This window comes from Anabas testudineus, chromosome 5, assembly GCF_900324465.2.
Source record: "Anabas testudineus chromosome 5, fAnaTes1.2, whole genome shotgun sequence".
Lineage (NCBI taxonomy): Eukaryota > Metazoa > Chordata > Actinopteri > Anabantiformes > Anabantidae > Anabas > Anabas testudineus.
Window position 1 is genome coordinate 4,360,837 of NC_046614.1, and position 14,144 is coordinate 4,374,980.

General features: G+C 37.8%; 1 protein-coding gene across 1 annotated transcript in view; it reads right to left on the reverse strand.

Moving 5' to 3' along the window:
- The window catches only part of cntn4 (contactin 4), a 99,659-nt gene that overhangs the window by 63,632 nt on the left and 21,883 nt on the right, over window positions 1-14,144 (reverse strand). The window contains 1 exon segment of the mRNA XM_026346945.1: window positions 6,691-6,786. Coding sequence (XP_026202730.1) covers window positions 6,691-6,786 — 96 coding nt within the window.

A 14,144-nucleotide genomic window follows, 5' to 3' on the forward strand; every position in this document is an offset into this window, starting at 1 on the left:
TATTTAGCCACTAAATAACTTATGTATGGGCACAAAAAATGAGTTGGTCAGGTTTAGGGAAAAATTGTGGTTTTGGTTAAAATGAAGTTACAACATTGACAAAAGTTGGATTGAGTTAAACGAGACACTGGTTTACCATCCATCTGCAAACTCCAGCCCACTTGAATAAACCAGGTGCATCCATATGGATATGTGCTCTAAATGTGTCTCATAAAGCCAGCGGTTTTAAATAAATGTTTGCCTTAATATTCTGAAAAGTTCCTAACTCATACAGACAACAAATTGCATCTAGTCACTGTAACTGAACTCAGCTATGTTTATACATCAATGTTATAAACCTGAGAACAGGGAGTCACACCACTAAACAACAAGCTTTTTACAGTCTCTAAAACTGATTCCAGTAAGAAAGAGTCACACGACTCGTGTCTATTGTTGTGTGTGTTGTTGACACTGGTGTGACAGCTTCTCTACACTGCTCCATGGTTTCTTGATAGGACAAATCATGTGACTTCTCACATGCAAGCTACACTTCTCAAGCAAATAAAAATCGTGATTGTATATTGTATGCTTACAATTACGTCTTGTACAATGCATTTATGTAGTGATGTAATCGGGCCCAATAGGGACAGGGTTTCTCCTCCAGTTGAGTTTGTCCACTTTAAGAAAGTGTCCAGCACTCTGGGCCTCACGTGGGCTTGTGTACACATAAAATCTCATCTTGCAGCTCCAGCAGTAAAAGCCTCAGAATGTCCAGTACATTCTGCCTCTGTTGGCATCACTGAGCAATGAACCCCTGCTGCATCATCAGTCTGTAGTTCTGTGTCTGTGTTCAAAGCCTTATTATCAGTCCAAATGGCAACATTGTTTTGTCCGCCATTGTTGAATTCGTTGAAGTTTGTTGTAGTTATCCAAAGTCATAAGTCCTCAGACTGTAAAGAGAGCAAAGGTCATGTGCATTTGGCTCTATCTTATTGAATTCCTTTGAAGCCTTTGGAGCTCTATTTTATGAAAAAGATGATGACCACATTTTTATGAGAAAGAAACATCATGTCACCCAGTGAAACAGTTCCCTCCCTGACGTTTTTCCTTTTGAACAACAATGGTAATCTGTGGCACAGATTAATACACTAAACTAGGTGCTGGCTTTGTAGACGTAGAGTGTGGTCTACCTATGTTGCACCCGGTAGATGCAGTTCATCATTGACTTTACCATGGATTGGTGAAAAGACTAATATTCATAAAATATTATGACCATTAGATTCATGAATGAATCATGAATGAATCTGCTCATATTTTAGCAGAAATGTATTAGGCATAAAGATGACATTTGTTATTGATTATAATAACTACCCTGTACTAACAAAAAACACACTTTACTGTAAGTCCACACATGGACCAGTCTCATCAACAACATGGACAGAGTCTGGGTTACACAGCAGGTGTGTGCACTCCATCTTGCAACATACTAACACTCTACTTTAATATTCCTGTGAGGAGTGTTTCCTTCTATCATCCACACACACACACACACTTCCTGTACTCGTTCTTTTGTCCCTCTGCACGGACAAACTCACGCTGCATACATTGGGCAGGACAGCTGTCTGCCCTGCATAATGTGTCCTCTGAGAGCTCCTCTGGCAGGTGAAAACCCACCAGAGCCTTAGGGCATCCTCTGAGGGCCCCCCAAGCCAAAGGATGGGAAGGCCTGCGAACAGGGATGTGAAGAGGTTTTCCTCAAATGTGCCACCCAAATGCAGAAATATAGAAATGTAACAAGCTCTTTGTGAAGGAGGCAGAGAGGGTGGCTTTGGTGACAGTCATCAATGTCTTGTTATTGGCTGACAGGCTGTTGACACCACACTGAAATACATCTCTTCTTTGCCAAAAAGGAATGGAATGAAATATAACTGCCAGTGACTGAATGCATCTAAAACCTACAGACCCTACGATCTGTATGTACACCCCTGTAATAGAGCATTACAAGCACTGAATGCGTATGTCTTTTTTGTTATTTAAAGTTAGGTTAGGTTTTGTGGTTTCTGTGTTTCTCTACCCACCCAAAGCAACCAGATGCAACATGAACCTGTCTAATAGTCCAATACGCTCTATTAACATACAGAGAAACTGACCCTTTTATGACTTTGTCACTCATATCAGGACACTGCACCTACACACACAAACTTACCAACACAAACTTTTATATTTATTCATCAGTTGTAAATTGCCAGGAAAGGGAAAGTCTTCTCCCCAGGTCAAACAGCCCTCAGAACCAAGAAAACACATTTCATGAATATAAATAGTACTCTGTTATCATCATCACTTCTTATTCCCTTTTAGGCCGCCTGCAGATTTTTATATGTCTTTACACCCTGGGCGCCTTTCCCTCATATCATGTGTTGCAGTTGGCCCTTTCCTCATTATTCATCTTTATGTGAAAACATATACCATTTCATACATTCTGACAGGTCAAACACATTTGCAATAAAATAATAACACAACTGAGATTGATGACTGAGCTGCTTCCTGAATCCACACCCGCAGTAGAGCATGAACAAACCTTTTCACAGCCTTTCACTGCTAGCCAGCACAGTGTTTATAATCACACAGTGGCTCAGTTGGTAGAGCAGTCGTCCATGAATCCAAGACTAAGAGGTTTGACTCCTCTTTCCTTCTGGCCACATGCTGCGGTGTCCTTGGAGGGCACACTAAAAACCTGTAGGAATGCCAGCATCTATGTATTCAGCTTAGTTTAGGACTATACCACATAGTGTTTTAACCACTTTATTTGTACTTTTACTGCATTTTCTAAATCTTGATAAAAGTCATTGTATTTGATGATTAATTAATTTTTTTGGTGCAGTGTGAAAATAAAAATGAATTAGCACAATCAAGCTCGCTCTAACACATTATTCACACTTGGTAATATAGTTGGAGTGTAGATGGATTTGAAAAGTCAACAGTGTTTTATCTCATAAAAACTTTCTAAAAATTGACTTTTAATAACCCAGTTATTGATTTTTACACCTTACTGTGATGAGGTTTACACAGTAAGTACATATCAAAAGCTATACATTTGTACAGTATTAAAAGTTCAGTTGTTGTTTGTAGTTTTTCTTACTGAATCTCATGAAAATTCTTGTCTATGGCTCACAGCCTAATATTTTCTAAACCAGTGGAGCAGTGCAGTTTTAAGTACATTTACTCAAACATGAATAAGTAGATCTGATTAGAGACTATACTCTACATCAGATGTATACCACTGTAGGTGCTCAGTTGGGCCTTTGGTGCAGTAGGATAATAATTACATGAAACAATATGACTAACTAAGCTAATGCTTTTGTTCAACTACAAGTCACCACTTTAGTCTTTCTGTGGAATTTCATTAGATGAGACTCATCCCAGAGGAAAAAAATATCAGTAAAGATAACATTAGCCTTATTTTAAGTCTTAAAAGAGATCTCATCAGTCTCTAAAACAATTCTCAGATTTTCCACTTTTGTGCTTCTTCTTTGTATCTAAATCATGCCAATCACAGAGCTCATGAACTCTGAACTCAGTCCGTTCTTATCCCAGCGTGATTCATGCGTCTCATACTCAGCTTGGAGCTCTCCACAGGCTCTCACTGAATCTTCATCCACACTTGCACTTAGAGGAAAGTGTTCCTGCTTGACGCTTGCTTTCTACTGCTCAGACATAAAATTGTGATGAATTTTAGTTTCTATTTTGTCTGATGAATTTCGGCTAAAATTCACTGAGGGAAATAGGTGAGACAATAGTAGTCCTAAGACGTAAGGGAGATACTTCAAAAGACTCCCTTTTTGTGGAACCCGCGCCACCAGTTTGTGGGGGGGTTGTATGTACCAGTAGCAAAAAGAAAGAATGTGATCCTTTTGAAATTTCATCTTTTTCTCCATTCATTTGTCATAAAATGTGATCTGATCTTTATCTAAATGCAGAGTATTAACAAATATAATGTGCCTAAAATAATAACACGCAAAAATTCCGATCTTTCATGTCTTTATTAGAACAACTATAAAAACCCCATAGTGCTAGTGGAAAAAGTATTTGAACCCTTTGAATTAAAAACTTTTTCTGAAGCCATTCTGTTGTGTGTTTTGGGTCATTGTCCTGTAGCATCAACCAACTTCTACAGAGTCTTAGCTGAAGTACCTACATTCTCGCTTCACTTGGGAATGTGACTTGACCCAAATCTTTTTTTCAGTTTCCTATATCTTACTGTGATTAAGATGATGTTTTCATGATTATATGCAGTTAACTTTTTACACCAGATGCTGTTTTAACTGTCAGCAAGCAGCAATATTCTTTCTTAGTAAGCAACAAGCTCCTTCATGGTGTCCTGCCATAGACACCCTGTTTGTTCAATGTTTTACCTACTGTAGACTCATGAACATAGATGTTAGCCAGCCAAATCTTTGGCTGTCACTCCGGGTTGTTTCTTTACTTTATTGATGAGTGTTTGTTGTGCTCTTGGGGTCATTTTGATTGGCCGCCTACTTCTTAGAGTAGAGTAGAGTCACAGTCCTAAGGTGTCTGCATTTGTAGATTGTTTGTCTAACTGTATACTGGTAAATTTTTAAAGTCCTTGACACCACTTTGTAACTCTTTCCAGCTTCGTGTAAATAAACAATTCTTGATCATAGATCCTCTGAAAGCTCCTTTTGGCAAGGCATGGCTCACATAAGTGTATTCTTGTGCGAAGCAAACTCAAAAAGCCAGAGTAGTTTTTGTCAGTCAAAGTAGCTCTAGCCTAGACCTCCAAACTAATTTACCTGACTCCAATTAAATTTTTTGGGATCATTATTTGAAGGGTTCATATAATTTTTCCACTGTGAGGTATTTATGGTTATGGTTGTGTTATGTTTTGCACATTATATTTGTTAATACCCTTTACCCTTTTGAAAAATTCTAAAAGGTTCACATACTTTTTCTTGCCTCTGAATGTTTAGTGCCAATATTCTGCTTGGAATGTGTGGGGAAAGCCTGTTGAATCCTGGTTCGGTGTCTCTTACTTGAACATTTCTGAAAGCAACATTTCAGGCATTACATATCTGAGCTTTAGGGCAAGATGAACTCTCGTACTACAAATTGAAGACACATTAACATATTGTGTGTTTACTGCATCTGTTCCATGCAAGAAGAAATACAATAATAACCAAGTGACTAGTTAGTGTTTCCAGCTGAATGACATGGTGATTGTAGCTTCTATTACAACTGAGAGATGTAAATCACTAAAATGGACTTCTAATTGACAGCTTGTATAGACTCTGTATATTAGTGAAGAGACAAGTGTCTTGAGGGGGCTTTTCATGTGCCTGAAGATTCCTGACAATTTGGAATTATTTCCCCACTGGTCTTAAAATCCCAAGCTTAATTAGATTACTTCAGCACAAATGGGCAGATATGAAAGGAGTCAGTGAAGCAACTGTTCAAAGTATGGAGGACGAACTAATACATGTGTCAGCAGAACTATTTGCAAATATATTTAGAATTTTGAATTGCCACTATAGGCTTGCCAAGTTCTCACCAGGTAAAATCCCAAATACACTCTCCAAACAATTACTATCAATTCCAAGCAAGCAGCATTTTCACCACAGCACACCAGTGATATCTCATTTATGTCAGCTGGGAGAACGTAATCTAAGCAGATGTTTTGATTTATGCACTCCACCACGAGAAGAGACAAAGCCATGAAAGAACACGTGTGCTGCAACTAGACAGAAGAGATGAAAAACTAAGTTTAAACTCTGGCTTCTATATGAAACAAATGTCTTCACACCAAAGAAAGGTTTTAGTAATATACTTACCTGCTCTCTTACTGAGAGTTAAATCCATATATCAAAACCACATCAGGCCAAAAAAGATAGAAGGTTATCCTAGCTTAGCACTGGCTAGATAAAAAGCCATAACACAAAATCACAAAAAGCACAACAAAAAGCCATTTACATGTGTATTGATATACATGTAGGTCTAAAAATGATAATGATGATAATGATCAGTGACACTAGCTAATACAGTAGTATACTTGACATTTAGCTTTTGGACCCAAGTAGCTAGCAAGAAATATCAAGGGTTGTAAATGTATATTATTTAGAAAATTAGAAGCTAAACCTTTTCAAAAAGTTAAAAAGATTTTCTCACGGTCACTCAAGGTCTGATATAATTTTCTGCCTTCTCCTGATTGAATAGTACTAATGCTGATAGCTGGTAGGAACCCAGTCTTTATTCCATTCTATTATCTATTATTTTATTATCTATATCCTTCTCTTCTAACTGGCCAATTAACATATTATTTCTACCTCATTATACCTTATACAATTTATCCAATACACTGTTTGACATCAGCCTGAGAACAAACCATGAATAAATTGGGTTGCACAACAGTTTAATTCAGCCGGCTTTGAAATGAGGAAGAGAAATAAGGCTTTAATGAAAGCAGACGCAGCTGTATGCTCCTGACAGCGAGGCTGTCACACTTCCTATGCCCTTACCAAGACCAATAGTAAACAACGCAAGAATCACTTGGAAAACTTTCAGTGTCGATTCGCGGCACGTGGAAGGTGTTGATTAGTTAAATCTGAGAAGACCACAACCACCATGACCACATTCCCGTTTTGTTTTAGAATCGGCTCCTCACTTGTTAAAATAAAAACATTATAGTATCTGTTGTACCTCCAGAATGTGGTGGGGGGCCGCACAGCAGAACCACTCCTTGACCTTCACGGACTGATACAGAACTTCTTCTGTGAGTCTTGAAGTTTTCCAAGTCTGAAAAATGAAAAAAAGAGAGCAATAAGAATATAAAATAACATCTCCGCAAGAAGAAAAAGCTGTATATTTGATTTTGTGACTTTGTGGTAAACACAACAGTGCTGTCATAAACAAATAATCTTTTTTCAATCTTTTTCTTACGTCACTGTTTTTTCTTTTCATTTTACTTCTACTCAAAGTCGCAGCATGTGGAGCCTAAAGCAGGATCTAGTAGGCGGGAAAACACTCACAGCAGGCTGTCAATTTATTTTAGGGCTCACACTAACCACACTGTACCAGAAGATTCCTGCCCTATATTTCTTTGGGACTGTGGGAAGAAAATGTAGCTTCTGACAAATACGGTGCTTGTAAACTCCAAGGGCCAAGGTTCAGCCTCGCAGTGTATGTGAGACAGCAGTGCAAACCACTGAACCACTGCACAAATTATATACAAATGCAGCAACACCATTGTTCTCTCTGCATCTAAGCTAGTGCAAGGAGCATTTTAAGGGTGAAAAGAATTTTTTAAAGGGTGACTGAACATGGTGTGTTGTGTGTGTGTGTATTTTTTGGATAGTTAACAACCTTTAGCTTTGACTTAGGACAAATCATCCCTAGTGTGAGTCTGGATAACCAAGAGTCACTATGATGGAGCCACGAGTACCAAAAAGGCATAAATTAAAGGTCACAGTGGGGACTTTTGCGTAGTAGAAGAAGGCAGCAAGTTAATAAGGTTTGAAATGAATGAATACAAGCAGAAAGGGTGAAAGGCTCAAATATCTGTAGGCCGTATAAATACTGTACAACCAGAGATGTACTATATGTACAGCACATCTTTAGTTTTGCATGTGATAAAATTATTGATATTTTCTTATTTTAATCTATAACTGGATGAATAAAGGTTTTAGCGTTGCTGGTGAATTTGCAGTAATTACAGTTTCCTCATGTGGAATTTCTAATTGGCTGAGGTTGTGAAACAGCCTTGACAACCCTAGCCTTTATATTTCTCCCTCTTTTGAGAGTGATCATTGGTTTATTGTCAAAGATTTGTTCCAGTTGTACATCCTGTTGTAGATTGAGCCAGTGTTTAAAAACAAAAGTTTTTATATCCCTGGATTTTATCACATACAAAGCTAAAATGTGATACACATGATTAACTGCCCTTGTAAAGGTTTATGTTGCTGGCTAGACACTTTATAGTGGCTCAACATTCTCTGATGGATTTTTGGTTTACTGGATTAGAGCAAGTTAATGTAGGAGCCAGAGGTGGTTACATAGAGAAGAAATAAATTAGGCATATAGAATTTCATATAGATTTTAATATTAGGGAGTTTTATATAAATTATGAAGTCTGATCTATATTTTGAGCAATTCTTGACATCTTTCATTTCTAAATACGTTTAATCTCAAACGTGTTTTAGATACTTTTCCCTCCATTTGTTTTGTGATATACTTTCTTCTTGACATCTTATGAAACCTTTCGGGGTCAGCCACTGATGTGTCTAACCTCCACATGATAAACTACTATATATATTTATATATATCCTGTTGTTTCATTACAACAGTACATTCCAAAGATTTTTGTTTTACTAAAAATATACTCCAAAATGTGAGGAGGGTGCAGTTGAAGCCTGCTGTGACCCAGATTAACTGAGCAGCACAGATGCAGAAATATCGGGTCATATAGGCTTCCGAGCCCTCCTAACCAATGATGATCAGCTCAAAAGTTCAATTATTATTATTTCTGCTTGATAAGTAAGCTTTGCAGCTTTCTCATTTGTCATAATATTGTAACAACAACTAGCTGAAGAGTTTTGCAAAACATTGAGGAGTGTAGTGTGATTATAGTATAGTGGAGCAGGGAGAGGAAGAATGTGGATTGACTTTGAATCTCATGCTTGAGCTCGCATGAGTTGCATTTTGTAGCTCTTTGAGTTTCAAGCGGGGCATTTTCTGTTTTTATTTAAAAAAACACACATTAAACTGGAATTAATGATGGAGGAAAATTGAATTAGTAAAATCTTTAATTAAATTTTCATTTCAAAAAGAAGACTTTCCAGTGCAAACAGTGTGTGGCTGTAATATATTGTTGGAAAAATACACAAGGGAATGGGCATTTGCTTTTTGTTCCCAAATTTTCACTTTGAATTGCTAAAAGAATTGTCTGAGCATCAGTATGACTTTATTAACTGTTAACTGCAGTGGACCATGTCTTTTGTTTTTTTAAATCCAACTAACAGTTGATACATTCAAGACACAAAATCTGACCTGATTTGCTCAGTTTCTCAAACATCTAAAAAGTATTTGGTGAAAAATGCTAAAAACTGAAAATGATAAGTCTAATGAAAGCTCATCTGAGCCGACTGAGAGTTGCAGAAAACATGATTTTAAGATGGGGTTTGCAATATAACATCTTGTGTTTGTGTGTGTGGTTTAAATGCCCACAAGAGATCAAATAACATTACATTCTTGTGGAATTTTGGATTTTTATATTTATCCAAACTGGGTCCAAATAGGAAGGAAATTGGACTGAATGTCTTTTTCCATTCACAACTAGGATGGGAATATTTAGAGCGAAACAGCTGGTGGTGCTAATTCTAAACCATTACAGAAGAAAACAACATGATGATGCAATGGAGAGAATGCCAGTGAAACCTTAAACAGTGGAAATGTGGAAAATACTATTGAATGGCATTTCCATTCCAGTTACATGTTTCTGCTTTTTTTACTGCTGGTTTGCATGCAGTGGCAGATGTACAATATAAACCTCCTACATAATTGCACGTTCGAGGAGACACACCTGAGAGAGTGAGAACATAAAAGGAATCAGGACTATTACTGCACCCTGCGGTAGTACCGTAATTGTATATTGCAAATGATCAATGGAAGTCCAGCGCAAGCTAAAAGTATTATAAAAAAAAACAAAACAAAACACAAAAACAAAAAACAAGATTTGAAATCAATAGTGACACACACTTACTAATGTGAGCCAACCAGCAATCTGCAGCTAAGTGGAGACGAGCTGCTTTGATGGGGTCACACATGAGGGTTTTTAATAGCTCCGGCAGTAATCAGGTTACCTTTCATTCAGCGCACCCACCACCACTGAACATTACAAAGCTGCTCCTGATATGGTAGTGGCACCAAATGTTACTGTTAAACTGAACTAATTTTCATCTGATGATGGATGGTAACAATAGCAAGTGATAACTAAAGGACTTCCAACGACTGGCTGCATTAACGGTACAGTATATATCCTGGTAGAGCTCTGTCAGTGCAGTTCACACATCATTCGTCTAATTATCATGTGTGCTGCAGTGGAAGGAGATAAATTATATTCCTGTTGAATTTATGTAAATCTGAGAACTGCCACTAATATAAAAATAACAAAAACAAACCCTTGTTTTTACTTTTTTCTTTATTTTTTTAATTCTTCTTCTTTCTGTTTTTTTTTTTTGTACATTCAAGCTACTTTAGGGTCAAGGCTCAATCATGTATGTGTTTGAAACAAAAGAACAGACTATAGTAAATTAAATCTCAAACGTATCCATACACATTGTCCAAAATTGGTTTCATTAACCTTAATTAACCTTGTTCTATAATAGACGGCGTGTTCTCAAGTCAGTGCCAGCGGCGGCGCGGACACAAAAAGTGCTCTCTTTGCAGACCCGCTCATCTCAAAGCTTCAACCAATCCACTTTGAGATGAGATTAGTGATTAGTTCAGCTCCAAGTGATTTAAATGTAAAATTACTGGGCCCACTGATTTATGAAGAGGACTATAAGGTCAGCTAATATACGTCATATTGGCTGCAGGACAAGCCAATTAAGAAACAACCGTTAATTATTTCTTTTCAGCATAAATCTCTTCTTAACCTGTGAACATAGTTTAACTAATAGCTGTTTGAGACTCTTAAGCCCCATTATGTAAGATTTTTACAAGCTCCCTTTTGAAACTATATGGAGACATTTATGACATTTTAAAAACACATAAATCATCATATTAGTACATGAAATTAACAATTCCAATAGAGTTCTTAGTTCTTTGTGTTGATTTGTTATAACTAAAAACTGCAGACAGACTATACTTTGTATCCTCTAGGGTGTTTGCACCTTATCTTAGTCTGAGTTGAGAGAAACTTTGTGGACAGCCCACATGCCTCCCCGGTGGAACTCACATTGCATTTAAAAGCAGCTTGTCAAAACACACTTGTATGAGCTCAAAAAGTGTAACAAATTGAGGAAGAGGTTTATGCCGAATGGGTGGTAGAGCATCTAGCCATTGTCCATGGAGTGTGAGCCTCCAGGGCTGATCGAAACTGGTAGCTGTGTTTGCGCTCGTGTCGCCCACTAGCTACAGCAGAGTCTGAGTCACTGTGCTGCGGTGGGGTTCATCAAGGTCTGAAAGAGTGTATGTTGAAGAAGCACAGGTGTGTGACAATGAAGGACTACTTCTTTTTAAGGGACAAACTGTTTAGGTGTATGACACCATTCATCACTATTAACAGTGACCAAGAAATTAGCTTAATGAGCCTAAATAGAGATTATTTTACTTAAATGACATGATCATGATGCAGGGTTTTTTGACACTTCTTTTCTGTTCCACTGACAAAACGAGAAAGTCATCGTGTTTTCTGGATGTCGATTTTGACCGACGTGTTTGCTTAATAGGCATCACCTGCTTTTCTTTTCTTAACTGTCAAAAACATGTCCATCTTTTTTCTGTACTTCATTTTTTGCTGAAACCTGGATAGTGACAGCACTGGAGGTGTGAAATCACACTTGCTGGTTTAGTGTTACTGCACAAAGCAGATTTATTCAACTTTCCTGCAGTGCTTCTACTGTATGCTTTGCATTGAGTTGGTTAAAGGAAAACACTGCGTTTCATTCTTTCACTTGCCAATTGCCACATTTAGTCCGTTTTTAACGGCGCCCGCACCCACGTTTTAATATCTGCAGGTACCCAAAATAGTTATAGTGAGTTTCAGCTCATTGTTCAATTGTCCAGCCTACAGCTTTACAGTTTTGTTTCACTCGCACGGCTCCCGTGTTGTTGTCAGCCACTGTACCAGCTAGTGTGTGACAAAATTTATTAATACATGAATGAGGGATGTGGTGAAAATAATTAAACTTTGTTTAATGTTATTCAATTCAATTCAATTCAATTCAATTTTATTTCTAGAGCGCTTTTTACAATTGACATTGTCACAAAGCAGATTTACACAACCAAAGAACAGTACATGAACAGTGGATGTGTAAGAATCATAATAATCAGATTGTCCCTGATGAGCAAGCCGAGGGCGACAGTGGCAAGGAAAAACTCCCTGAGAAGGCAACAGGAAGAAACCTTGAGAGGAACCAGACTCAGCAGGGAACCCATCCTCATATGGGTGATTATATGCTGTGTAGGCAGCAGGCAGTCCAGTATAACAGTTAATGTCTTTTAAGTTAAGTTAAGTTATTCTTTTTCTTTTATGGTTGGTCTTCATGATCTTACCATTTTGTATCAATAGCTATGGTTATTTATCTAATCTTTCCTTATTTATCGTATTATACTGGAAAGTTTTATTTCTCAGAGTACATTAATCAATCATCAATTTTCACATTATGATGATTTATGGAACACTGGGTAAACTTCTCCCAGACACAAACAGCCCTTTACAATATTATGGTGAAGTGGACTTTACTTTGTCTCAAGGCGACAAGGATTAAGAAGCTTGGTAATGACTGAACTATACTATGAGAATATAGTGCCTATTGATACAATAAAATGATACTATGTTATGATGGTACTAAACCGTCATTTACAAATTGTCTACGGTTATTCCATAAGAAACCAAACCACATGCTTCAAAGTACTACACGTGGCGAGTGTATTACTTAACTGCAATTATTTGTCATTCAAAGGAAGGCTCCAGTATGCAGAGGAGAGAATTATATGCTGTCATGGTGTCCTCTCTACCTGTGGGATATCTGATTCTCATGTTCAGCATCTCAACTGTGAATTATCATCAAAGTGGGGAAAAAAGAGCAGGATTAAATTGCTCATAACAGGTAAATCCAATCATTTGATTTATGTACTTGTTTGTCCCTGCTCCATGCTGAAAAAACAACACGTAGTCTCAACGCCAGACTAATTGAGCCTCTGAGTGTGGTCCATAGATGGGATGACAAATTTGCTGTCTGCAGTAATTTTTACTCTGCAAATCACCGTCCCTCCAAATTATATTTTCCAGCCTGTGAGGATGTCGTCCAACCTGGGCATGGGGTGGTGACCAAGTCGTAAAAGTACTTGAAAAGGACAGACGTAGCAAAGATGTGTGAGGATTTGAATTTAAGATGCCTCTTTAGAGGTTTATGATGTGTGTACAATTCAGTCTGGACTGCATAAATTTGGCGATTTATTTTTATAGCTTGTCACCTTTTACTTGACACAAATTGCTACTTTTCGGTGGCATTTTTTGAGAAACACTCTCTTTCTGGTTATCTGCTACCTTTCATTCAAAGGTGATTCATGTTGTAACAAGGCTAATTGACTTGCCTGTTGTCAATGGACTTTATCTTGGGACTGATGTTGCTCACTAGAGGTCACTGATGGAAACTTGTACCTGAAATGTCTGCTGTTACTTAATCTGTTCTACACCTTCAGTTACACAAATTACTTTGGCTTTACATTAGTCTTTTTCCATTCTTGCAGGTAGAGTAAAAAGCTACAAACGAGGAGACTTTACTTTTCCAAACCTGGCTAGACTTGATGGAAAAAATGTTGTTTTTCTGAGGCTCGTCAGGACAATCTGGCTACTCCAAAATTGTGACAGAAGCTTTTTTTTTTTTTTTTTTTTGAGTAGCCCAACCACTTACTTTCATCTAAAGGCGAACCTTCATAGAAGGTTAGATAAAAGCACCCATGTCTCCCCAAAATATGAGCCTATAGAACAAAGTGGACAAGCGCAAGGGACATCTAAGGTACTGAATTTATTCCAAAAAAAAAAGGAAAGAAAAAACAGTCTTTTTGGCATCATTTTTGGCTAAGATCAAAGCTGTTGTGATTTGTGAAGTGCCGATACGTACTTCACTAAAGCCACTGATTGTCCCTGTCCACATCCACAGACGTGCTGAAAGCATGCTGGAATAGTGGTAAAATCCAACGCTTCCTCTCCCCCCATCCATTCACTCTCAACAGCCAAAAAAAGAGCAAAAGAAGCATTGTTGTGAAAAGGGCTCAAGGAAAGCAGAGAAAAGCACAACTTAGAATATAGTACGGCCGATGCCTTTAGATGCAGATGGCGGAAGGAAGGACATCGGTACAGCTGTGCACTTCAAAAGAAAGCACGAAAGCCCATAGTTTGGCTTCGAGGGACATCTCAAGTAATGTAT